Genomic DNA, 27,532 nt, shown 5'->3' with positions numbered 1-27,532 from the left:
GCATCAGTGGAGGGAACATCCCACACTGAAAAAAATGGCAAACTCTTAGATTGTTGGACTATGCCAGCATTGTAAGTTATGGATTATAGTGATCTGGGCTCATTTTATACTAGGCAAATCTTCATGACGGCAGGGGCTGCATTTTGTCTAATGTAAACTTGGCCTCTTTCACAGGGTACTCTGCACAGGGTTTGTACTTAGTGGTTGTTGAGTGAATGGATGGATGAATGAATGGATGGATAAATGGATGAATGTATGGATGGATAGGGGCAGCTAGGTGGCGCCGTAGTGCATAGAGTGCCAGTCTTGCAGTCAGGAAGACCCAAGCTCCAATTTGACTTCAGATACTTACTACCTGTGCAATCCTGGGAAAGTCATTTCACCCTGTTTGCCTCAGTTTCCTCATATGAAAAATGAGCTGGAGAAGGAAGTGGCAAACCACTCCAGTATCTTTGCCAAGAAAATCCCAAATGGGGTCACATGGAGTCAGGCATGACTGAAATGATTGAACAATGAACAATGGATGAACAAACGAATGGGTAAATGGATGGATGAATGCATAGGTGGGTGGGTGAGTGGATGGATGGATGGATGGGTGGATGGATGGATGGATAGATGGATAGATGGGTGGGTGGATGGATGGATGGATGGGTGTGTAAATGGGTGGGTGGATGTGTGGGTGGGTGGATGGATGGGTGGGTGGGTGGATGGATGGATGGATGGATGGGTGGGTGGGTGGATGGATGGATGGGTAGATGAGTGGGTGGGTGGGTGGACAGACAGGTGGATGAATAAAGGGGTGATTGTATAAAAGGAAGCATTTTCATGGTGTTCACTGTGCCTGGAAGTACTCACTCCTCCCTTTACCCCTTGAAGTCTTGCTTGGCCTTTAAAACCCAACTCAGAAGTTGCTTCCTTCTTGAAGCTTTATTCACTTGCTTAATAATAATTTCTCTTTGTCATTTTCTCCCAAAGCACTTTGCACCTTTCTTGTATGTTATTGTGCACTCTAGTTATCCCCATTTGTACTGTATCTGCTATTTAGATTGTAAGCACCATGAGGCTAGGGAGGGCTCTGGGGTGTTGAAGAGTGTAGTGGACTCAGACCCTAGAGGACCAGGCTTTCAATCCCACCTCTGCCACTTACAAGCTGGATGATGCTGGATAGGCCCCTTCACCTCTCAGCCTCAATTTCCTTGTCTGTAAAATGGGCATGGTAACACCCGTAGTACTAAATTCACAGGGATGTTAGGAAGAAATGAATTCCACTTTAAAAACTTTAAAGTGTTATAGAAATGTCAGCTAATGTGACTAGTATCTAAACTTTGAATGTCTCCTAGTGACTGTCACCATGCTTTGCACACAGTAGACACTTCATAAATGCTTGCCAATCGTGTGGTATCTGGGAGGATAAAACTAAATTATAGGCCATGAGGCCCATATGGGAATCTCCAAGCATCCCTTTCACTGGCCATAAACAAACGTCTGTTGTTGTTTTTTCATATCAGGATGGCACATAAAGGAAAGATATTATTTCTTGTGTTAGGGTCACTACTAAAATTTACAGGCACTCTCTCTCTGTTGCTGGGTCTTGCCTACAAGGGGCATTTAGATGTTTGTTGACTTGGTTGTGAGATACCCATGTTTACCATGCTCAGGGCTTCTGCCATCTTGTGTACCAGCTGGGACAGCTCTGGGTCTGGAGTCAGAGATTGGCCTTAAGTGCCAGTCATGGCTTGGCCACCTGCTTCCTGTGTGGCGGGGCCTCTCTTTCCTCACCAATAAAACAGTCCCATTCCACCTTGGCACCCACGCTTCTGTGATCTGTGACATTTTGACATGGCTTCTCTTTCCACAGATGCTCCTTTCAATCCCTTTAAGTGGTAGACTTAGTGGTAGACAATCTTTTGAGAGTTACTGTGGTCCAGGCTGTTTGGGATGACCAGGGGGAAATCCATCTGTAAGCCATGGGCTGGAGGACCCAGTGAATATTGCAGGCAAGCTTACAGTCTACTGTCTTAGGTCTGCAGACAAAACCAAAGCCAATGAGAAGCTCCCCATGACGTGTAGCATCTGCAGGGCTCGTCAGTCCCCATTGGCTTCAGGCAGATGAGAATCTGAAATGGAAGCACCAGCAAAGAACAGTATTTCCTAGGTCTTCAGATCACAACACTGGCCTGAAGTCTAAGTCCTGCCTAAGTAATAACAACTCATGTTTATTATAGCACTTTAAGGTTTCCAGAATATTTTACTTACATTTATAATCTGAGCCTCACGACAACCCTGAAAGGTGGGTACCAAGAGCATTGGCGTCCCCTTTGGAAGATGACCGCTAGGGCTCACAGAAATGGATTTGCCTCTGGCCTCCCAGTAAATATGTGTGTGAAGTGGGATTTGAACCCAGATCTCTGCAGGCTCCACTCCCAGCACCTTTTCAGTATATCAGTAATTATGGTGTGACTGTTATTCCAGGGGTAGGGGTGGAGGGTTCAGGAGGCAGCTTTTGGCCAGGGGGGAAAGACCAAACTTACTTCCACAGTTAAAACCAAGAGGAACAAATTCTTGGGAGTGACTGGTAGCAGATCCAAAGAATTGGTATCAAGAGGCACCATGGAGTCCTCCCAGGCTTGCTGTCTGTAAACAGTCTGGTGAAGTGCATAAACAGAGTAATTGGGGCAAGATTTTCTCTAAGTGGATGGACCTTCATTGACGGTTGGAATGAATGGCTTTGGGGCACATTGGTGAGGACGCATTATGCTGTTGTGGAATGGGAAGCAGAGCAGAAAGGCTATTTAAAGTTGCACTTTTGGAAGGGCACAAAGGCGTGATTAGAAATTGCACATGCCCAGTTGTGTCTGTCCCCTCACGCCAGCCAGGCTGGGCTCCAGCAGCAGCACCAGAAGATGATGGCTCAGGGATGGGGTCCTTGTCCTCTGCGGCTTTGCCCAGGACTTCCTCCATCTTCTCCCTCTCCTCAGCCCCTGCCCTTCCTTGAGATAAGGAGATCCAAGAGTTTCCTCCCACTGTGTTAAATGGCCCTTGCGTTTTCATTTGAGGGAGGATGGGGCCTTCTGGGTTTCTCATACTTCCGGCATTTTAGGATTTGGGGGTTGCCAGTGTTCCTCCTCTCTACTGCTATCCTGATTTTATAAACTCTGATCATGTTCTCCCCTGGCCTTTGTCTTTTGAGGCTGAAGAGACTGACCTTTGGTCACTTGAATGACTGTTTTTGATCCTTCTCCAGTGCTTGGGCCCCATTTGAGGGGCCATCACAAAAAGGACACAGTGCATTACATGTAGGGGTGAGCCACACTTGGTATTTTTCCTAGATTATTTCCAAAACACTCATGAGTGATGCTCAGGATTTCTCCTTTCTTCTTTTTGGGTCACAGTGATGCAACAGAGGAATGATCGATAGTGATCCCTTTCCTGGCGTTATCGCTGCCAGGGAAATTTTGTTAGGATCACTTGAGTTATTTTTCTCTAATGTTTTACTGCTTTTAGTACTACACTGGATAAAGACAGATAGATAACCAGAAGACAGGAAGAGTACTTAGCACATTTGATGACAAAGGCGGGATAAAAAAAAAAATCAATGGGCTTCATTATTGGCCTAAGAAGGTTAAATAATAGAAATAAATGTAAAATCCTCCATTTGGGTTTGAAAAACCACCTTCCTGAGTGTCCGGCTTCCCTCCTCCCTGGAGCTCTTCATGCAGAGGCAGGATGGGCCCTTGTTGGGAATGTTGAAGAGGACGTGCACCTGGAAGTTTGTCTCAGCCCTCCTGCCCACAGTGAAGCCCAAGGGATGCTCTTTTTGACCTGGTGTGGAGCCATCCAAAGCCAAGACGATTAGCAAGCCCCTCCTCTGGGTCACTGTTTATCCTGCCTTCTGGACATTTTCCTTGCTTGGAAAAGGTGAGGGTCCTTCCTTCATTGAGCCACCATCTCCTAAGCACTCGGCTCCTTCTCCTTCACCACTCATGAAAATGTTAGATAGGAGTGGTCCCAGGACCACTCCCTGGGGGGAAATTGTTGGGGTGGAGAAGTGCTGACACCTCTTTTAGAGAAATTTCCATTTAACTTAACTCTCAGCTGTGGCCTTTTATTAATTAACCCATTTCCCATCTGTGATCAGACATTTTCCCCATCCAAGTGGAGCTTCCACTGCTGGTGTTTTTGTTTTTTTTTTTTTAACATCCTTTGACTGAGAACTGTTCCACAGCCTTTATGAAAGTTTGATGTGGTTGATTCTCCCTTCTCCACATCCTCATTTATTTGATTTTTCAAAGGATCATAGCGCTCCCCCCCATGCCCACACACACTTAGCACAGTGCCTGGCATGCAGTGGGTGCCTAATAAATGCATATCACCTTGATTTTCCCTTTAAAAGGCCCTGACTCATTTGTGTTCAGTGATCCTGCACTTGATTGTCGATCAGACCAGCCTGCCAGCATGGGTGCGAGGTTCCCTGGGGAGCTGTTCCCCAGGCTCACATCTGAAGCTGCCATGAAGGAGGGGCTGCCGTTCTCTCAATCCCCTGGACAGTGTCTGGCAGTGGGAAGCTGGTGGCATGATGGCGTTTCAGTGGATGCGCCTCTTCAGACGGTAGCCGCATCCATTCCAGTGATACCTATCATGTGTCCAACCTGTGACATCCTGTAGCTGGGGAAGATCCAATTTGTCACCCGTCTTTTAGATGGTGCTGAGCGCCATGTTAAATGGTTACAAATGGTAACTGGGTTTGTAGAGTGCTTCCCGTATAGTCTCTTGTGTGGGCGGGAACAAGACGTATTTATGGGGGGAGGGGATGGAGGGGTCTGGAAGTGTGATTTCATTGGCTAGGGAACTCCCAGTGAGGACTCGCCCTCCCCCAATGCAGATCAGCACCTGTTTCCTAACAAGTCCTGTAGAGGTGCCTGGGGCACTACCTGCTTAGGGTCATATAGTGAGACTGGAACCCATGCGTTCCTGACCCGGAGGCCAGTTCACTATCCACTAGGCAGCACTGTCTGCCACTGCAGATCGGCCTGCACTCGTGTAGCAGTTAAAGGCTTGCAGAGCTCTCATCTCATTTCATTGTCACAACAACCCTGTAAGGCAAGTAGTGTTACTATCACCACCATTTTACAGGTGAGGACGCTGAGGACAAGGAAGACGTCACGCAGCTTAGTAACTTCCTGAGGCAGGGTCCAAAACCCAGGTCCATCTGGCTCTGAGTCTGTCGCTCCGTACACTGCTCCATCTTGCTATGACAAGCATGATCATCCCATCCCACAGATAAAGAAACTGAGGCTTAGAGGGGTATAATTTTCAGAAGGGGGATTTGAACCCAAGTTTTTCTGACACCAGGTCAACAATCAGCAAGTATTTACTAAGTGCCTACTGTGTTCTAGGCACTCTCTTTGTGCCCCCAGCTCTTACCAGCACAGTGCCTGGCACATACTAGGTGCTTTTCAGTCGTTTCAGTCATGTCTGACTTTTTGTGACTCCATTTGAGGTTTTCTTGGCAGATCCTGGAGTGGTTTGCCATTTCCTTCTCCAGCTCATTTTACAGATGAGGAAACTGAGGCAAACAGGGTGAAATGACTTTCCCAGGGTCACTCTAGTGTCACACTAGTAAGTGTCTGAGGCTGGATTTGAAGTCAGGAAGATGAGTCTTCCTGACCCCAGACCTGGTGTTTTATCTGCTGCACCAAAGTGCCTACTGTGTGCTGGGCACTTTCTTTGTGCAATGCCAGATGCTTAATAAATGCTTATTGGGAACACCAAGTGAGTAAATACAAGTTTATACAAAGTGGTTTTGGAGGGTAAGTCCAGCTCTTGACCCACTGGTGATGGTCTAGGATTGTCTGAAGGGCCTCTTTGTGCTGTGAGTGGGCACAAGGAAAGCAGCCCGTGATAAGGTTTCACGTTCGTTTTGTTATAAGGAACTTGAAAAGATCAAACTAGGAATTAAATACATTGGACCCAAACCAAAGCAATGAGAGATTTGCCTTTTGTTCTGTTTTTTTTTTTTTTTTCTTGAGAGGAAGCTCAGAGCTCTTATCAGACCATGTCTACATGACCCCAAAGCAATCAGTTAAGAAACAACCAAAGCAAACAGTTGATTGTTTTGTCTACACGAAGCAGGGCAGCTGTGAGCTCTTGGCTGTGACTGGTAAACCCCAGTCAGTGACCTGTGTGGGATCATGAGAAATGGGCCAGGCGCCATGGGAGCTGAGGACAAAAGGTCTGATTTTCAGTCAGGAGGATGATGCTCCAGCCTGTAGCTCCTGGACTTGACCCTGACTCCTGATAACATCTTAGATTGGGTTGTTAAGGATCAGGCAGTTCTTAAGCCCTTAGAAGAGGAAGTGATTACAGACTTTGTTAAGGAGAACTCCTGCCAATTTCCTTTCTTGAAAGGGTTTCCAGCCTACAATATTGAAGAAATGCTGTGCATAGAGGCATTTGACAAGTCCCTCATAGCCTCTTTGATGCCAAGATGGCGAGATGTGGCCTGGGTGGCGGTACTTTGAGGTGTGTGTGAAGCTCAGAAACTGACCTGAAGCACAGAACTTTGGTTCATGGATTGTGGCCAGTACAAAAGAATGTCTCCAGTGGAGGTCCCCAGGGCTCTCTCCTCAGCTTTGCTCTGTTTAACATCTTTATGAATGACTTGGATAAGGACTTTTGAGAATCAAGGAAACTTGGTGTAAGAAAGGTGAATCAACTAAAGGGTTCATATTAATTCACAAGTTCAGCTCATTCTTCCTGCCTCCTGGTCCAGCCTTCACCCAAAAGACCCAGGGTTCTGCCTGAGGGATCACAGGAGTTAGTTCCTAGCTTTAACACTGATGGGGTAGATGGATGGATGGATGGATGGATGGATGGATGGATGGATGGATGGACGGATGGAGGGATGGAGGGATGGATGGATGGATGGATGAATGGGTAGATTGATAGATAGGTGGGTCGATGGATAGACAACTTATTGAGTAATTTATTCACTTAACAATTTATAATTATTATTTATTTAGCAATTTATTAAGTGATTACTACGTGCCAGGCATCGTACAAAGCATTGGAGATACAATACCACAGAACAGACCCTACCCTCAAGGAACTTACACTCTAATTGGAGAAGACACCTTGGAAAGGGGAGCTGGAAAGCCATGGGGAGGAGGAGTGCTGTATGAGGGGGTCTGGGAGGGGAGGCTCCTGGTGAGGAGGTGAAGTCCAGTAAGTGAAGGCTCTGTCCACACTGGGCTTTTGTTTCATTGGTTTGGACTGAAGGGATTGGCCAATTCAGTAACAACAAGGTGCTCATCTCCACCAGATGTATTATTCTTTTTTCCATGGAATTGACAGGTTGATTGGCCTTTAGGTTTAGCTTTGTCACTGATGAGTTATGTGACCTGGGGCAGATCAGCTTCTCCTTCTGCAGAGTTGGACCTCAGAGTTCTGTGTTGGGGCCAGATCTCTTCTCTGAGCTTATGTCGTAATGGCAGAAGTCAGGGGTGGAGCATGATACAGCATGCATGTGGGTAAATCAAAGGGAGAGATGATGTCAACTGGAGGTCATCAGGAAGGCTTCATGGAAGAGGTGATGCTTGAGCTGGGCCTTGAAGAATAAAGGTTCTGCAGGGTAGGGATGAGAAGGCAGCTGCTTCTTAAGCAGGGCTGAGGGTGGGGCAGAGACTAGTTCATGCTTGTACAAATGTGTGGAGGTGAGAGATTGCATCCTGAGTTTAGAGGCTGTATTTCTCCTAAGAGAGAAGAGGGCTCCTTGACTAAGACTACAAGCATGGGCAGGGAGTCAGTAGAGATGAGCGTGGTGAAGTGGGGAGGGGTGAGTAGGCTAATGCTGAGCCTTGGCATCAGGGAAAAGAGCGACTTTGATGCAGGGAACTCAGCAAAGGCTGGACAGAGGAGTGATGTAACAGAAGCAGCAGGTGGGCCACCAGGGGGTGCCACAGTGTACAGAGTTCTAGGTCTGGAATCAGGAAGACCTGAGTTCAAATCCCACCTCAGGCACTCAGGCCAGTCACGTAAGGGCCGTTTGTTTTAGTTTCCTCATTTGTAAAATGGGGATAATAATAGCAGTTATAGAATGACATAATGTTTGTAAAGCACTCAGTATAGTGCCTGGCACACAGTAGGTGCTGTTTAATGATTGTTAGCAATGATACATCTATCTCTATCTCTATCTCTATCTCTATCTCTATCTCTATCTCTATATCTATCTGTCTAGAGAGTTATAAGCAGCCAGCAGTGAATGGATGAGGGTGCTGATCTGGTCAGCAGGAACTAGAGACAGTGCTTAGCAGGGAGCAGACATTGTGTAAACAGCATGAAGATTCATATGGGGTCATATTTCCTCAGCTGATGATATTCAGTCACTCTCTCAGTGCATCTCCCTCACCTCCATCCCTAGCCAGTCCATTACCGCTTATAACCAGTTCTTTCTACATGTCAGCTGCCCATCCATCCATTCATCCATCCATCTTCTCATCCATCCATCTGTCCATCCATCCATCTTCTCATCCATCCGTCTATCCATCCATCCATCCATCCATCCATCCATCCATCCATCCATATTCCCATCCTTCCATCCATCCATCTTCTCATCCATCCATCCATCCATCCATCCACACATACATCAATCTGTCTATCCATCCATTCATCCATCCATCCATCCATTCATCCATTCACCCACCCATCCATGCATCCATCCATCCATTTCCTTCTCTTCACTCACACTGCCCCTGCCCCTCCCCCTCACCTAGGCGCTCTCTCCCTTGGACTTTTTCAGGAGCCTCCTGAGTGGTCTTCTTGCTTCGCAGCTCTCCCTTCCAGATATGCCGAGCTCAGAACCCCCAGCGACTCCCTCCTCCCTCTAGTATAAAGCACAAGCTTGTCTCTTAAAGCCCTTCCCAGTCCAGATCCCACCCTGCCCCCCCCCCTCCGCATTCCAGGCACACTGCCCTGTTGGCTTTGCTTTGAATCTAGTTAGAATCCCAGCTCCTGCCTCCACACCTTTGCACAGGCTGTGTCCTTCATTCCTAGTATTCATTTTTGTCTTCACTAAGAGCAAACATTCACATGGAGCCTACTGTGCGCCAGGCACTGTTATATATCATCTTTGATCTTCACAACAATTTTGGGAGACAGGTGCTATTATTATCCCCATTTTACAGATGAGGAAACTGAGGCAGAGAGCAGCTAAGTGACTTGCCCAGGGCCACAGAGCTAGTAAGTGCCTGAGGCCGGATTTGAACTCGAGAAGAGAAGTCTTCCTGACTGCAGGCCCGGCGGGCGCCCTGTGCACTATGGCGCCCCCTGGCTTCCCCGCTATAAGTTATTAATACGCAGTATTTATTAGGTCCTATGAATAACGGCATGAGAGTAAGTATTCCTGGCATTACGCTCATTGTACAGACGGGTGAGATAGGGTACTGATGCTTGTGCACCCTGGTCAGAGCCAGGGCCTCGAGCGCCACCCGCCCTCCCAGCCGGCCTCGTTGGGCTTCTCCGGCTAGACTACCAGCCCTAGGTTCTCTCCGGAGCCGCCAGTGGGTTTTGCCCCCGGGCTTCTGCGGCCGAGAGGAGTGTTTGCGCCCTGTAGGTGCTTAACAAGTGCTGGTGCATTGGAGGTTGGGTGATGGGGCGTGGCTGGCAGGCTTGGCCCGAGCCTCTGACTTTCCTCCGAGAGCCAGACTCTGCCTCATCCCTGGTGCTCCTTCCCTTCTGGACACCCCGTACCTGCTTTGGGGCTTTCGCTGCTCCCTGACTTACGTCACCATCTCGTCGAGAAGGGAAGCTTCCAACTGGGGAGTGACTGGGCAATGGAGGGGGGCTGGCCGAAGGGGCCCCGCCGAACAGCCTGGCCTGGGGATGGAGGGGGGCTGACCCGAAGGGGCCCTGGGCCCCCTGACATGAGGGATGGATCGGGGCCCCGCCGGACAGCCCGGGATGGGGATGGAGTGGGGCTGGTCCGAAGGCGCCCCGCCGGACAGCCCGGGATGGGGATGGAGGGCGCTCACCCGAGCGGGCCCCGCCGGACAGCTAGGGCCGGGGACAGGGCCGTCTCCTTCTCTCCCAGTGACTTCTTCCTTCCCCGGAGCGGATGCTGGGCCCCAGCAGAAGCAGGGAGGGGCTCCAGGCGTTGGCGTTTCAGGCGCGGGGTTTGGGGAGGGGCAGGGCGGGGTGCAGACACGTCTCAGTCTAGGGGGCGTGGGCTCGATTCTGGCTCTGCTAGCTGTGTGACCCTGGACGAGTCCCTTCATCTCCCTGTGCTTCGGTCTCCCCTTTAAAATGATGAGATGGCCCGAAGGCCTCTTCCATCAGCAAATTCTGTGATCTTTAATTCCGAGCCAGAAGAGCTGAGTTCAAATTCTGTGCCCCCTGGGTCGGGCCAACCTCGTCACTCCTCTGAGCCTCAGATTATACCCTTTGCACTGCTCCCTTTCCAGGTTCTTGTGAGGAATGGACCCCCCAAACCTTAACGCAGCGGAGAGGTGCAGCTGTGGCTATGACTGGAGTCGTGGCTGGCCAGCCGACGTCTGCGTATTGTGGGGTGGGGAGGCTTTGACAAACAAAGGATGGAAGCATTTTGTTCTGTCTGGCCCCGGTGCGTCCATCGCCCAAACTGAAGTCTCCCTTCTACCTAAAACAGTGGCGGTGTCTGACGGTGTTTGCCGGGTTCGGCCCCAGTTGCTCCCCACCTCTCGCTTTGTGCTCCGTGGGCCCAGAAGGGGTCCTGCCAGCCATCGTGGCTCGGCTGCCCGAGAGGGTCGGCTCGTTTACTCTCCTGTAGTCTTGGTGCGCGGTCTTCTCCCGGTTCTCGTTGCTTTCCTCTGAATAATTAAGACGAGTAACAATTGCCATTTTATCGCTAACACTTACATAGCACGTGAAGGTTTCCGGAGCTCTGCCGTAGCTTAACTCACTTGATCTTCCCAACAGCCCGGGAAGCAGGTACTTCTGTTATCTCCAAATGAGGACACTGAGTCTGTGCAAGCTTTCCTGGCTTGCCCAGGGCCCCGTAGGGAGTGCGGAAGGCGGCTCTTTCCAATCGGGATCTGGCTTCCCTGGCTCGGGGCGCCTCTGGTCCTCCAGCCACGCTGCCCCAAGTGTTGGGGTTACACTTAATCCCCCTTGGGCCAAGGGGTCTGGAATTTGTGGGTCCAATTCCACAACCGGTGGTTTGTTCTTCAAAGACTCCTCACCAGCTACACGAAACCTTCCCAATTTCCCCACCCCACCCCGCTGCCGGCGCCTGCCCCCATCCCCATGTCCATTCCGAATCTGCCTTTGGGAGTGTTCCCAGGAAGGACCGTAAGCTCCTCACGGGCAGGCTCAGTATCCCAGCACCCAGCACAGCACCAGGCACATAGTACGTGCTTAAGAAACGTTTGTTGATTGATTCTTCTCTTCCTGCAGACCTATATATGCTTAAACTGGAAGTATTTCCTCTTTATTCATCCTAATTTTAGATTTCATTCCTCATAATACATATACATACACGTTTATGGAAAAGGGGAAAGAGGAAGAGGGAGAGAAAAACAAGGAAAGGGTAAGAAAGAGAGGGAGAAGGAAGAAAGAGAGAAAGGTGGGGGAGAGGAAGAAATAGGGAGAGAGAAACAGAACAAGGAGAGAGAGACAGAGGAGGAGGAGAAAGAGCGAGATTGAGAGTATGTAATGGTTCCCTTTGAGGCTTTCTGGGCCTCAGTTTCCCCATCAGTGAGTTGGGGATGGAAAGATTTTCCATATCGCACCCAGGTTTTGGGGGAACTACCACATACTATTTTGAAGTAGTCTTCAGCTTCCCCAAGGACGAGGGAGCACCAGAAATTCGAGATCGTATTGTGAATAGTAATGCTCCTTCTTTGGGTACATGTCAGTTAACAAGCCTTCTCGTCCTCCCAGACCCGGTGCCCGCCTACAAAGACTGGCGTAATGAAGCAGACAACGGCTCCGAGGACCCGCCGTCCATCGGGACCAGCCGCCTGCTGCATCACATCACGGACGGAGACCGCCCCCTCCTGTCACCTCGATGCTCCCTCTTTAGCCAAAGCCAGAGATTTAATTTAGACCCCGAGTCCGCCCCTTCTCCACCCAGCACTCAGCAGTTCATGATGTAAGGAAACACCGTCCAGCCCCAATTTCTTCTTCTCTCTTCTTCACGTGCCATATTTACCGTTTGCTGTTTGTTTTTCAAATGTGCTTCCTGACTGATGTGGCATATGATGGGTTTGCTGTGATTGGAAGGGATGGGTTGGGACGCATTACTTTTAAGCCCGTGGCCTGAACGTCAGGAGATGGAGTCTGTTGCTGCTGCTTTCGAAATACTCTGAGGGGATTTCATTGATCTTTTAGAAATATAATGCTCCGTTTTGTTTTAATACAGTAGACCCTTCCCCACAGACTCCCAGACAGTTCCCTGCAAGGGCTCAGGCAGAAGGGATGAAGATGCCCGTCTCAGTGGGCAGTGTGGCGCTGACCTTGACCGATGTGTTTGAACAGAGGTTTGCGCCTCTGTATGCCACCCTCGGTTGTCATGGAAGCCTTGGCTCGGCTTCCTCCCTTTCCATGTCTTCATACTCGTGTTGAGCTCACTTCTGGAAGGAAGGCTCAGGAGATGCCACCTGCCCTGGTTGAGGGGTGGGGACAGGTGTGCGCTGTGGAACATTTCATCCGGAAAATTCCTAATCAAACAAGACGCGTCATTGGGAATGTAGAAAGTGTAGATGTGCTATGGGGGCCAGAGACATTCTGGCTGTCACAGGAAGAGATGAAACGGTTCCATTGTCAGAATGCACCTGAGACATCCTCAGTTCCTTGTGAATAGTCCATCATGGCCTTGAAAGTGTTGCCATGTTGAGCCTTTCCTGCTCAGGAACCTTGGTCTTCTGGTCCACTTCACTTTCGGCAAGGTCTGCTTTTGAAAAGCCTCTTTATCAGGTTCTGTCCCTGTCCCCCTGTGCAGGCCGAGGAGTTCTTCAAGGTGTGAGGATGGGAAAGGGCCCCAGACAGTGACCCAGCTGACCAAGCACATCCAGAGCCTCAAGCGGAAGATCAGGAAGTTTGAGGAAAAGTTTGAGCAAGAAAAGAAATACCGGGTAAGGACACATAAAGTGGGTGGCACTTGTCCTCTGTCCCTTCCTTTCTCCTTCCCTCCCTGCCTTCTTTGTTCATTTAGGAAGGAAAGGTGTGACTGAGAGCAGAGGGTACCAGTCTCTACCCGGGACAGGTTTGGATTCTAATCTCATGTGGAGCAGTTGCTACTTGTGCCAACTTCTAGTCTCAGTTTCCCCTTCTGCAGAATGGGGATAATAATGCCGGCTCCGTCTGCCTCACAAGGCAGGGAGAGCATCTGCTTCACAAACCTTCCCACTCCGTAGTGGTCAGCCGTTGCTGAGTTTCTCCACCTTTCCTCCTCTGCCATCTCCCCTCACCCTCCCGGGCACTTGTATTTTCCTAAAGGTCTCTACAAGGCCCCAGGAAGCAGCAGTTTCAGGCTAGAGATCTCTGGCCCTGCAGTCCAAGGGTGGGTGCGATCCATCCCTCTGCCTGGGACTGAGCCAGCTTGACGCTGCTGACGTTGCTGGAGGCTGGCAGCTGCCCCTCCACCCATTCACGTGCTCAACTCTGGGGAGGACCCTCCTGGCAGGACACAGCTGCCCTTGTACTTCTGGGCCCGTGGTGCCGTCCTTCCTCAGAATGTGTTTTCATGAAGGAAACTCAGGCTCGAGTGGGGCTGCCCTCATTATAGGCACTGGGTCCTATTTCATCGGTCCATCTGTGGCGATTGGTACTTGGTGCTGGGGAATAAGGTCACCTGATAGCCACGAGATTCTCCCAGAGTGTCTGTTGGGGCTGGTGGGGGGCCTTTGGAGGCTGTCCCAGGGGAGCCTCGTGTGAGCAGAACCCACCTTGAAGCAAGAGGCCACTCAGCATGGGCTTGGAGGCCCTCAGGGAGGGGAACACATCCATTCTGTTTGTGGACTGCTCTTGACGCTGGGGAGTTTGACCAGTGGTTCAAGCCTGAACACACCTCTGTCATTTGAAAAACTGCACCTTGGTGGTATCAGGGCCTCTGTTGGCAGGTCAGGGACACCTGGAACACCTGGAGACCCCATCTTAGAATCATGCTTTTAAACAATTGAAGGAAATTTAGTTAGAGGGGAGTGAAAATAAGGGTGAGATTTCCTTTGGAGATTGGTAGGCCAGATTAAGGAGCCCTGCTTTCTCTACTAGTCAGTCACCTTATTACAGCACTCTGAGGTATCAGTTGTTCAGGCGTTTTAGTCATGTCTGAGTCTTTGTGACCCTGTTTGGGGTTTTCTTGGCCAAAATACTAGAGTGGTTTGCCATTTTCTTTTCAGAGGAGGAAACAGGCAAACAGGGTAAAGTGACTTGCCCAGGGTCACACAGCTAGTAAGTGTCTGAGGCCAGATTTTATGTCATGAAAATGAGTCTTCCTGACTCGAGGCACTGGGCACCTAGCTCTAAGGTATACAGAGCCCTTTCCTCTTTGTCACTATGGAAAGTAGATAGTGCACGGTTATCCCTGTTTTACAGGTGAGGAAATCAGTCACTAAATATTTATTAAATACCTGCTGTGTGCCAGGCCTGTGATAAGTTCTGGGGATAGCAAAAATGAAAATTAAAAAAGGCAAAAGATGGTCCTTGCCTTCAAGGAGCTTACCTAATGAGGGAGACAAGTCACACGTGTGGACAAACAAGCTATCTATAGGATAAATCAGAAACACTTGAGAGAGGATTCAGAGGATTTGGGGAAGGCATCTGGTAAAGTTGGGATGTAAAGGAAGCCAGAGAGGTCAGGAATGAGAGCAGAGGAGGGAGAGGGTTCCAGGGCTGGGAGACAGAATGCCCAGAGCTGGGAGATGAAGGGTCTTGTTCAGGGAGTGGCAGGAGGTGGGTGTCACAGGATAGAAGAGTATATGTTGGAGAGTCAGGTGTAAGAAGACTAGAAAGGGAGGAGGAGGCTTTGAAGGTTAAACAGCAGTTTGTTTCTGGAGGTGATAGGGAGTCACTGGAGTTTATTGAGTAGGAGTGGGACATAGTCAGACTGAGCTTCAGGAAAAACCTTTAGTGGCTGAATGTAGAATGGGCCGGAGAGGGGAGAGGCCTGATGCAGGCAGACCCGTGGCAGCTAATGCCAGTCCAGGCATTAGGGGTTGAAGGGGTGGGGGCCGTGTCAGAGGAGAGAAGGGGGCATATTCCAGAGATGGTGCAGGGGTTAAATGACATGTCTTGGAGCCATATTGGATATGAAGGAGATAGTGAGGAGTCCAGGATGACTCCTGGGGTCTGGGAGGATGGCGATCCCCTCTACAGTAATAGGGAAAGTAGTAGGGGAGGAGGAGGGAGGGGTGGAAAGGAACTGTCAGGTTTAAGTGTGAAAGCATGAGGCATTTCTTAAGTGCTGACCACGTGCGGATTTCTGGGGAATACAAACAAAAGTTAGAGGGTCCCTCCTTCCAAGGAGCCCGCACCCTAAAGGGGGGAGGCTTTCCATGTCTGGGAGCATCACAGCTCTGCTGGAGGAGATCCCCCTCCCTCATTTTACAGGAAAGGAAGCCAAGGCCCAGAGAGGGGAGATGCCTTTTCTGGGACTGCACCACTCGTAAGGGGCGGAGCCAGGCTTCTCCTGTTTGCCCTTGACTCGCTCTCTCTGTTACAGCCTTCTTATGGAGACAAGACGTCTAATCCTGAAGTCCTAAAGTGGATGAACGACTTGGCCAAAGGCCGGAAGCAGCTCAAAGGTGACCAGCAGGTGGAGACGTGGGGGGGGGGGCCAGGGAGGGTCCTGGGTCCATCTGGAAGCTTCCGAGGGTTCCTGGTGTCATAGTGGCCTTAACCTCACCTTTGGGGAGGATGTGAAAGGATGTCCGGGGCACCCCTGGAGGCTCGCCTCGCATCTGTCCTGGTTGGCAGAACCAGGGAATCTGGGATCTGGTTCTCTCGTCTGTAAGGGGCCTTGCTTCACAGCAAAGCCATTTCGGCAGCTGGAACGCCGACTTGGGAAATGAATGGGCCCTCGGAGCCAGGGGCCTGACGCATTTCTATTGGAAAAGCCACTTGGAAGGGGATTACTCTGGGTTTATAAATATTGATCTTCCCTCGGATCCATGTTTTGCCTTTTTTTATGTCCCCACCGATTGGCAGAGTAAGTGTTAATAAATGCTTGTTGACTGGCTGCCTCTAGATCTTCCTCTTCTTACTTTTCCTCCACGACATAACATTTTTCTTCAACTTTTGGAAAGTCTTAGTTTAAAGGATAGTAATTACACTCTGTTGAGCTAGGATTATCATACAGCGGGTCGAGATGTCGATATTTCTCCGCAGGGTGGCGTTTATGATGGCAGAATTTCAGGCATTCTTACAAGTTGTGAGGGAGGCATCTTGGGGCACTTTGATTTATTGAACTGCCACACCAAGACAACCAAATGTTGTCCAATTAATGGAGCAAGACATCTTGGTCCTGGAGCAATGAGAAGGAAACGCGCCTTCCTCTTCTCGTTGCGGGGGAAAGGCAGGGGGATGCTGGATGTGGGGTGAGCCATATGAGGGTAGGCAGCTTGATTTTGTCTCCAACTGTTATGCTTTGTAATAGGGAAGCGTTCGATGGTCTGGAGATAACTTTGGAGCAAATACAACATGCCATAATAACGTTTTTAAATTTTATTTTTAAATGTTTAATATTTTTCCTCAATTACATGTTAAAACAATTTTAACATTCTTTTTTCATATTTTGAGTTCCAAAATTCTGTCCCTCCCTCCCTCTTCATTGAGAAGGCAAGCAGTTTGACACAGGCGATACATGTGTAGTCATGCAAAACGCATTTCCATGTAAGTCATTCTGTGAAAGAAGACATAGACCAAAAAACCCCAAGAAAAACAAAGAAAAAGTACAGGGTGTTGCTAAAGTCTGGACACACAGGCGAAAATGCATATTTTCAAGAAATGAAATGAATGAAATTTTTAACAACATTTTATTTAATCGGAATATTAACAAATAACATCTTCAGTGTGATGTCCATCATTTGTGATGCAAAGGTTGATGCACTTTGCAAGATTCACGTGAACTCGATGCAATAACTCCACATTGCTGTCAATTTTTAGCCCATTCACTCTTTATGCATTCAGTCAAGGGTGTTGCATCTGTGATTTTCATTGAGGACACCTTCTGCTTTAGCACACCCCAGAAAGAGAAGTCAAGGGGGCTAAGGTCTGTTAATATTCCAATTAAATAAAATGTTGAAAATTTCATTCATTTCATTTTTGCCTATGTGTCCAGACTTTAGGGACACCCTGTATCTTTGATCTGCACTCAGGCCTTACCAGTTTTTGGAGATGGACAGCACCTTTCTTCATAAGTCTCACAGAACAATAAAGTTTTTTTTTAATTTTAAAAGAAAATGCACATTATTGAAAAAAGTACAGTGTAATTATGACTCACCTTGAAATGTCATCCATTTAAATGCTTAACCACTTTCCTTACTCTTCGGATTGTAATTAAGAAGCATGATGGGGGAAAAAAACAAATCGCTTGGAGGCTGATAAACCAAGTCTGTCAGGGCATTCCGGGGTGCCGAGGGTCCAGTTCCAGAAAGTCTGTTTACCAGGAATGGTATTTAAAGTCACATAGCAGGGACATGACTTCCTGGCACAGCTCTGATGCCAGCAAAGGTCATTTTGGGCATTCCTGGCCTCAGCCCAGCCCCTCTCTGCTGTCTTCTGGAATCCCTCCAGACATCTGCCTCCTCCAACCCCTCCAATGTTGGCTAATAATGTTACCCTTCCTGGGGGGGCTGCATGTTTATGAAACACCTCAAAGTCTTTAGAGGCTGAAGGAAGGATTACCAAGCACCTTTGCAGGTGGTGAGGGAGATATTTGGGGGCCAGGAAGCCTACATGGTCCTTTTCAGGCCCCACTCCTTAGCCACCCTGTTTCAGGAAGGGTGGCTGTCCTTCAATGTTCAGGGCTCTTCAGTGTCTGATTTGGAATGCTGGTTATGTGATCACTGAAAGGCCCTGAATGATGGCGGTCATTGGTGTTCATTAATGGTGTTTCCCACAGAACTGAAGCTAAAGCTCTCAGAACAACAGGGGAGTGTGCCCAAAGCCATGCCACACCAGACCCTGCATCAGGAACCAGTTGCCCTTCCCAAAGAGATGGAGAAGCCAGAAGCTGCAGGCACTGAGCCAAATTCCTCTGGGGAAGAGATGCCAGATGCCCTGGTCAAGCAGACGAAGGAGCAGAGAGAACCACTGACTGCCCAGGAAGATGCCAAGGTATCTCAGGAAGTGCCCTGAATGATGCCAGCTCCACCTCTCACTGCCCTCCAAGATTTATCGGTCATTGGAGGCTGGGGAACATACGGAGGCTGGCACCTAGGGGGTCCGCATTCCAGTTAATGCGCTGCTTAGGCATCCCATCCATCAGAGACGGAGGATGCCGGAGGCTTGTTTGCAGGCATGGGTTGGACTGGGCTCCCTGGTGGCCTTGGGGACATTTCTTGTGGGTGATGAGATTATTCTAGAAAAGCTGTCTCTCTTTAGCGCCGTGAGGTAGGGCCATCTGAGTCCATCCCAGGATAACTTTTGGGGGCATGAAGTAAAGGGGAATGGCGGCAACCAAGGTTTATTTCTTGGAAGGAAAAATGGTGCTGCCAGATCCCTCACTGCTCACCCCCAACCCTCTGGCCCATCCCTTCTATCAGCAGTATCATACTCAAATAAGAATAGATCCTGTGGGCAGCATGCTGACTTAGAAAACTACAAATTAACATTATCTTTGTTGCACTGTATTTTTAGTTATTTGGTTAAACATTTCCCAGTTATATTTTGATCTGGTTTTCTTGGTAGTCAAGAGTTTTGCTGGGCATGGGAATTTGGCACTGCTGATATTTACTTTCCACCAGTCCTAGGGAGTCTAGCCCAAACTCAGGAAATGGAATGGTCTTCAGTGCTCCCTTGCCCTTTCTGCATTCTGTCCTCACATTCATTGCCCATCCCCTTCCCAAAGAGCCCAGTACCATCATGATGCCCACTGCTGCCAAGGGCCCTCTCCAGGAGCCTAAGGAAAGGATCTTCCAGGCAGCACTGCACACTCCTGACACTCATTGTTCTGATGGCCATCCTCAGGACATTCTACCAATCTCTTGCCAAAATTGTGAAGCCAGAACAGAAAACCGTAATCCAGATGTGGTCTGACCATAAGAGAGGGCAGTGGGAGTCACCTCCTTTTTCCTGGCTCTTGGCACCATGTCCCTCTCTGGTTGCTTTGCACCAGTGCTGTTGAGACAAACTCCTCTCCAGTCCTGCCCTGACTCCTCCCTCTTGTGAAGTGGATTTCTTGAGCTCGAGTATCAGACTTTACATCTATACCTATTACATTTCGTCTTCTTAGGTTCTGCCCAGTCCTTTTAGGATCCTAGTGTCATGTTAGCCTGTCAGTGTCTTTTTGGACCCTACCTCTGACTTCCAGTATCTACAAATTGGGAAAGTGGGCCTTTCTTCCAGTCATCAACGGAAATGTAAAACGGCACTGGCCTAAGCACAGACCACTGGGGCACGCCCTTGGAGACCTCCATTCAAGTTGACATGCAGTCATTATCGACCGTTCTTTGAATCTAATTGTACTATTGACCAGCTGACATCTGGTCATCTTGTTCATGAGGTAAACTGTATCTGTAGCATTTTCCTCACCTGCCACTTTAGTGACCCTGCACAAAAAAGAAATACACTTAATCAGTCAATCAAGATTTATTAAGTGCCTTCTTCTTTTGTGGCCCATTCTTGGCAAAGTCTTGCTGGCTCTTTGGGATTCCAGCTCCCTTTTCTAGAGAGACACTAATCCTGTATTTAGTTATAGAGCCTAGACTCTCACCAGGAATCAGGGTCAAAGTCATTGGTCTCTAATTTATACTCTTCACTTAAAAAAAATGAGGAGAACCTTTGTTCTAGTCCTTGGTGGCCTTTCTTGTTCTCTGGTTCCTGTCAGATGGCCTCATGACTAGAGGTCAAGGTCATCTCCTCCAGGTCCATCCTTTTCTGAGACCTCAGGGAGTTCAGTGACTTGTCTAGAATCACAGGGTGATTGTCAGAGCCAGGAGGAGAACCCAGGGCTCTAGGCTCTGACTCCCAAGCTAGCACCCTTTTCACTGTGCCAAATGATTGTGGCAGGATTTTGTCACCTACCAGTTCTTTAGACCCACAAATGTGGTTCATCTCATTGGGCAGGTGGCCTCTTCCTCATCCTCTCCTGGGCTCTCACTCTCCATTAGCCTCTTTTGTTATTTCTAGGCCCCAGAGGCATAGAAAACAGAAGCCACAGGTGCTGAGCAGTTCTGCTTTCTTTGTGGGCAAGGGTCATTTTTGCATCTATCCTTCACAGAAATGCTTTTCCTTTCTTCAACTCTCCTTCCCCCCCCCCCCCCCCCAGCCAAGAGCTAAGAACACCCTCCTTTGTCATCTTGAGCTTTCTCAGCTCGTTTTGATCATTAGCTCTCCTGATGCACAGACCCACTGGAGGCTCGTTCAGTTCCCTGTGTTTATTTCCATCTTGTGTATGTATCTTTTAAAAATCCAAGTTGGTTAGGGAGTCTCCTATGCATCCACATCAGTCTCTGTGTAGAGGACAGGTTGTGGAGGACTGGCAAAGCCAAGTAAAGGGGTTTGGACTTTTGGGGCAGGTTACAGGGAGGGTTTTTTTTTCCAGTAGGGGTGTTGGCTGTTTGAAACCTGTATTTAAGGAAACCCTGCACTGAATGGGGCCCGCTAAAAGGTGGTTGCCATAATCCAGATGTGGGATGATGAAAGCCTAGATGAGAACCGTGGCTATGGGAGTGGAAAGGAAGATGTAGACACAAGAGAAGGAGATACATCAGAGGAAAAATCAGCGGGTTTTGGTCCCTGGCTGGATCCTGGAGATGAAGTGCAGGAAAAGTTGATGCAAAGACAGGGAAATGAGGCGGAGATTTTGGGCTTCATTTACTCCATCAGCTTCTTCCTTCTTTGAACATGCAGGACTTTAAAAGTTAAGATCTTCCATCCCTCTAAAATAGACAGGATCCCTTTTCAGCAGGTCGGCTCACAAGGACATTGGCAGGGTTTTTGTTCAGTACTAATTAATTACCAGCCTGCCAGGGTTCTGGTGGTTGGTGTCAGAGTCCCAGGATTGTTTCAGCTTATTCCAAGCAAGGCTTGTGTATGAAGGGATTATTAATTAATGCCTTGCTTTTCAGGTTACGAAACAAGACAAAAGCCTCATCAAGCCCCTTTACGACCGATACAGAATCATCAAACAGCTTTTGTCTGCGCCTTCCCCGATCCCCACCATTGTAAGTCTCAGGGAAAGTGGTGATGGTGATCCAGGCCATAGCGGGATGACAAGGCCCAGGGGCTGAGAGGGTGAACACGACAGCTTCTCCCGTCCTCCCTGGCAGGGCTCAGCCCTTGGGGATGCTGTGCACCAAGAATGGAGTACTTTGTTTTTAAGAATCATCTTTAACATTCACTGTTAACATTTTGTGGGGAGAGAAGGAAACCTTAGATTTCTAGTTGGCATTGACTGCAAATGCTCCCCTCCAGCCAGGGGAAGTAGGTCCTTCCTATTCTGTGCATGTGGGTGAATTTATCTCCTTTAAAAAGAAAGTTGGAAGTATGTTGTTTTTTTTTAAACATACTTTGGGCATGTTTTGGACATAGTCTAGGGTGAAGTAGGAGCTCAGCCGTTACTGACTGGCCTTTTTTTTAGAGTAATTGATTGCAATGCAAACAGCTAAAAACACTGACACATCGTCTTTGATCCACCAATGCTCAGTGCGGCACACCGTTCAAAATAGCAAAGAAATATTAACTTAACAATAAATTTTAAGTATTTGAACATATGTCTATGTCCTCTTTGTATTTTCTTTAGTGTAAAGCACTTTGAGAGTTGGGGGGAGATGGTCCAGTGCTGCACTTGGAGGACAGAGAGCCCTGGCTTTGGAGTCCAAAGAACTGGGTTCAAATCCTGCCTTTGTCATTTATCACCCTGTGACCTCGATCAAGTCACTTAACCCTTCTGAGCCTCAGTTTCCTTATCTGTAAAATAAGAGAGTGAAAGGAGATGGCCTCTGACGCTCCTTTCAGTAAATCTCTTACCTGGCACCTGGGCTTATGTCCCGCCTCCTTCTGACTTACCAGCTTCGTGCCTGTGGGAATTTAATGAACAACCTTCAGGCTGTGCCTCAGAAGTCAGGGTGGCATGGTGAGAAAGCACCATGTTTGAAGCGAAAGGACAGGCCTAGACTCCAGCCCTGGCTTTTCACAGGGGACCTGTGTGATCCAGAGCCTCGACGTAAGTTTGGGGCACCGTTAGATCCAAGTGCCCCAAGCTCATTCTGACCCCAATCTGTGTCCTCCGCTGTAACCTTCGGGCCTCAGAACCCTTGTACACAAGGGGGTGAATCCAGAGAAGGGGAGGCTGACTCGGCCGGCCTTGTAGGGGGGGCACTTGGCTTTAGCAGTATGGAAGAACATCAGGGGTTATTTCAGCCACTCCCCTCTACTTGGGTTACTTCTTTTGACCTTCTTCCATGTCAGGTCCCTTGTCATCCTTTAAATAACTTAGCTGCTCCCAAGAGAGATTTCCACTTTCTTAAATGATAGCCCTTCAAGGATGGTCCCAATACTGTCTTCTTTCAAAGACTTTATTAGATAGAGAGCTGGGAAAAAGACCTTAGAAATGAGCTGGCAGAGCCCCCGTACTTACCAGACGAGGAAACCGATGGCCAGAGCAGTCAGTCAAATCAGCAACCATTCACATAACACCTGTTAGGTGCCAGGCCTCGTGCTATATGTTATGGATACAGATAGCAAAATGAGGTGACAGTCACTGCCCTTAAGGTGATGCGCCCCAGAGTCGATCCAACACAAGTCCCCTGTCTCCAAAGCCAGCAGTGTTTCCTGTGCACACTTTCACTGCCTCTCTCCAGGATACTTAGTGTTTGGTAATTTTTCCTTCCTTCCTTCCCCGTTCCTTCCTTCCTTCCTTCCTCTCTCCCTCCCTCCTTCCCTCCTTCCTTCCTTCCTTCCTTCCTTTCTCCCTCCCTTCTTCCCTTCTTCCCTTCCCTCCCTCGCTTCTCCCTTCGTTCTTTCCTTCCATTTCTTCTTTCTGTCCTTCCTTTTCCCTCTTACTTTACTTTTTCCCTCCCTTCCCTCATTCTTCCTTTTCCTCCTTTTCCCTCCTTCCTCCCTTCCCTCTTTCCCTTCTTCCCTCCATTGCTCCCTTTCTTCCTTCTGCTTTCCTTCCTTCCCCCTTTTTCTTCCATGTAATAAGCAGGAAGAAGAAGACTCTGATGAAGACTGTCCCCAGGGCAGCCACCAGCCATCCTTGTCAGATCCAGCCACCTGCTTGCCCATGGGTGAGCCCCTTCCCTTCCCCAACGAGACTGAGCCTGCTGCAGCCTTGTCTCTGGATACAAAGAAGGAAGTCAGACATCCTGCACTTTCCATGTCGAACCTGCATGAGGCCACCATGTGAGTGCTGCCTTTGCTCCATTTTTGGGTATCTCTGTCCTGGGAGGCCACAACAACTGCCCATCCAGGAATTCTCCTTTCTCTTGGGGGCCTCCTCAGTTTACCTGTTATGGCTCAGAACACTTACGAGCTTTCCCATAAATTTTCCTTACCATTCATTATCTAGTGGAATGAGCTTACTGTTCTAGAGAGTTTGGGGGATTCACCCTCGTGGTTTCTGTGTCCACCTGCCTCTTTGCCTTGCTCAGACCACCAGCGAGAGGTGTCTGCTGAGGACCAGCCTAGCCAAGGATGGACAAAGGCGTGTTGCCAGGAAGCTGGCCATGTGGTGGTGAATTCTTTGGCTGGGGCCATCCATGACAGCTATGAAATGAGGATGAAATGAGGAAATTAGTTTTCAAGTGTGGTTTGGGAGCCAACCTCAGCCATCTTGTGGTAAAACTCAACAAATGAAAATGCTTGTGAGGCGACATTTTACGTGTTGACTGCATTTTATGGTCCTCTGATTGGGGACACAGAAGCCTTGTTTGGTTCAGGGCCAGTCCATTTTCCTGCCTTGGCTAGAAACTTCTAGTGAGTAAACGTAGTCATATCATTCTTAGCACCATGTTATCTCCCAGGCTAGAAACCTTGGTGTTCTGACTCTGGCCTCCATTTCATGCCACTTTGGCCAGGAAGTGACCAATGGATATTGTTCTTTCTTCTCTCTGTCTCTGCTACCTTACCCCTCATCGCCTGGTGTCTACCCAGCTTCAGCTTCCAAAAACACTTTTTGTCATGTCCCTGTCCTACTTAAGAGGTTATCATGGCTTCCTGGGGCCTAAAGGTTGGCATTTGAGCAAGGCCACCATCCATGTTCTTCCTCCAGACCATCATTTTCAGGGTGATATATGGGCAGGAATCCAAAATCTCCATGGCCTTTTATGGACTGTATTGGGTGGGGAACCTGCTGCCTCAAAGCAACATGTGGCCCTCTAAGTCCTCAAGTGGGGCCCTTTGATTTCAAAACTTCACAGAACAAATCCCCTTAATAAAGGGATTTCTTCTGTAAAACTTGGACTCAGTCAAGAGGCCGCACCCAAGGACCTAGAAGGCGACATGTGAGGCCGCAGATTCCCCACTTCTGGCCTGGATGAATAGGTTTGCTGTAGTTCTGCCCAGTCCACTTAGTCAGCCTTTGTGTATTTATTTCACAGGCCAGTTTTACTCGACCATCTTCGAGAAACCCGGGCTGACAAGAAGAGGCTTCGGAAGGCGTTAAGAGAATTTGAAGAGCAGTTTTTTAAGCAGACTGGACGGTAAGACCCGGGAGAAGCATCCAAGCCTCCTTTGCCAGTGACCTGTTATTCAGAACACACAAGGAGGATGGGTGGATAACGTTGTAGGGAAGCAGAGCGTTCCTCTAAGAACTGGAGAATGATCGCAGACTCCCTGGTCACAGTAGCGGCGGTGGTGGTGGTGGTGACCAGCATTTTTACAGGGCTTTAAGTGTGGCAAAGCATTATTCACCCGGTATCTCCTCTGATCCTCACACCCCGCCTTGGAGAGGTAGGTGTAGCTATGACCCCCATTCTACAGATCAGGAAATTGAGGCAGAGGTTAAGGGGCTGGCACAAGGTCACACAGCTAGCAAGCATTTGAGGCTGGATTGGATGTCAGGTCTTCCTGATTTCAAATCCAGCACTCTCTGTGGCATGCACTGCCTAGCTGCCTCATAAATGGCCCCAGGTGTTGGTGGAGTCAGTGGCAGGGTGGACACTAAGCCTGGCTGGAGCTCTCCCTTATTGGAAGGACCATGGAAGCTCATTCAAGAAGCACTAGCTGCCATGTTACCTTTCCTCAGCTGCTCCCCAGTGAAGTCTGGGAGGGAATGGGAAAGGAAAGGGAAGTCCCCCCACCACTCCTCTCACTGAGCTGTCTCAGGTAGGATCGGGGCAGCCCCATCCAGGGAGAGAGGGTGTGGTAGGGAGAATAGCATTTAGTCCAAAAGACCAACATTCAAATCCTGTTCCTGACTCACTCTCAGTATGTAATTTTGCACTGTCCTGGGCCTCAGTTTCCGTCATCTGTTAATTAGGGTCAATAAAACCTATTCTGTCTCCCTCAGAGGGCTGCTGGGAAGATGAAGTTAGATAATGTATGCGAAATGCTTTGCAAACTTTAAAGTGCTGTAATGTCACTTCTTGGCAGAGAAGACCCCGTCTTTAGTAGATTTGCCTAAAAAGTATCAACCTTTATAATTGTTCCAAAGGCGTATAAGGCTGAATTTTCAGGCTTCAGAAAGTACATTGTTTAGAGAATATTAATTTGAGTCATCCTTTCTTAGAAGTTGATTCATAACTTAATAAGTTGAGTATCTTGAACCACAAATCTGGGGCATCTGAGGTCCAGGCAAGGTCAGCGCTTTGCCCAAGGTCACACCAGTCCCAGGCTCTGGGGGCAGGATTCCTTCTACCTGCTTCACCATGCTGGGCTCAGCCCTCGAGGGCGTCGGGTCCAACACTCTTATTGGATTGAAGAGGAAGAGGACATCAAGACAGGTGGTTCAGTGGTGTACCCAGAGTCCCAGGGGATCCAAAGCCAGATCCCATTCAATGAGAGAGAGAGAGACAGAGGAAGAGAGAGACAGAGAGAGAGAGAGAGAGAGAGAGGGAGAGAGAGGGAGAGAGAGGAGAGAGCGAGAGAGAGAGAGAGAGAGAGAGGGAGAGAGAGAAGGGAGAAGGGAGAAGGGAGGGAGAGAAGAGGAGAGGGGAAAAGAGGGAGACAGAGATGGAGAATATCCTTGTATAAATGGCTACAGGGAGCGTGTGAGTGTGTATGTTAGTGTGTTGGTGCACACACATCTAAGTCATGTTGTAAACATGGCGCTCACTGTGTCCTGAGTTCTGACTAGCTGTTTCTCTGGGATTGTTTGCCCCCTGGTGGTCATGGGTTCAAAATTCATCGTTGAATTTGACCCCTTTTCAAAGACTAGAGTAACAACAGTCTGTAGTGATGGAAGAGACCTTGGCTGTCATCGCACACAGGGTCCTCATCTTGCGCATGAGTCACCTGAGGCCTGGGGCTGCTGCACACATTTTCCAAGGTCCTGTAGCCCGCAGGGGGCCCAGGGCTCGGCTCTCTCTCCTGCCTCCTCAGGGCTGTCTCCAGCACCCCACTGATGGCACTAAGGTTTGCTGTCACTGGCACCTTTATAGGGAAGGGAAGAGTTTACCTCAATGGCAGTCCACCCTAACAATGCATTATTTGAAAGTTTAAAACTCTGTATGATTTCACATGATGATGTACTCTGCCAGAGCACCAGTGCACATACGTGTACACGCACACACGGGCAACGTCTCCCTTCATGGAACATAAGCTCCTTGAGTACAGGGGGTGTCTCATTTTTGTGTTTGTGTCACCATCGCCTAGCAGTGGCTGGCACATACAAGGTGCTTAATCAATGCTAGCTTGACCGGTGGAAGAGGATGCTTTTCTACACAGTGGCAGTTGTTCCATGGTCTGTGTCACAACATCTTGCTCATGAGGCAAGAGAGCTTCTGGATGGGGCAGGGAAGAAGCATTTATGAAGTGCCTACTGTGTGCAAGGCACTGTGTTAAGCATTTTACCATATGATCTCACTGTATAGGATGGGGGCAAATAAAGTTTTCACTGAGGCTGAAACAACAGGAACCTATGAGAAGTGCTGCTTGGCAGCGGGAGAAGGCTGGCCAGCCCCAGGCTCCACCCAGGCCACTTACACCAGCTCTCCTAGTTCAGCCAGTTTCTCGTGGCCCTCAGACTCCTGACTCCAGGGGACTTAGTCTAGAGGCCAGAATTTAAGCTGAGTGACTGAAGCAATTTGGCATTCAGAGAAAACGAGTGAGAAACAAGAAACCTTTCCACCTGATGTTTCCTGTTAGTTGCTGTCCTATGCTACTTGCGGTGCCTCAGATTTCAGTGAAGTGGGTGGTACTGCTCCATAGTAGGGGGTCAGATACTTTAAAAACC

The 27,532-nt window shown here is 48.8% G+C and overlaps 1 protein-coding gene across 1 annotated transcript in view; it reads left to right on the top strand.

Annotated features, from left to right (window-relative positions):
• FAM13C (family with sequence similarity 13 member C) overlaps window positions 1–27,532 on the top strand; it is a gene marked incomplete in the record, with an annotated part of 57,162 nt that overhangs the window by 26,803 nt on the left and 2,827 nt on the right. Inside the window, 7 exon segments of the mRNA XM_036736181.1 lie at window positions 11,914–12,124; window positions 12,974–13,106; window positions 15,695–15,776; window positions 18,095–18,309; window positions 21,264–21,359; window positions 23,345–23,541; window positions 24,738–24,839. Of these exon segments, the coding sequence (XP_036592076.1) occupies window positions 11,914–12,124; window positions 12,974–13,106; window positions 15,695–15,776; window positions 18,095–18,309; window positions 21,264–21,359; window positions 23,345–23,541; window positions 24,738–24,839 (1,036 nt within the window).

The sequence above is a fragment of the Trichosurus vulpecula genome, chromosome 8 (genome assembly GCF_011100635.1).
Source record: "Trichosurus vulpecula isolate mTriVul1 chromosome 8, mTriVul1.pri, whole genome shotgun sequence".
NCBI classification, from domain to species: domain Eukaryota; kingdom Metazoa; phylum Chordata; class Mammalia; order Diprotodontia; family Phalangeridae; genus Trichosurus; species Trichosurus vulpecula.
Note: the sequence above shows the minus strand (reverse complement) of the source record. Positions and strands in the feature narration are given on the sequence as shown.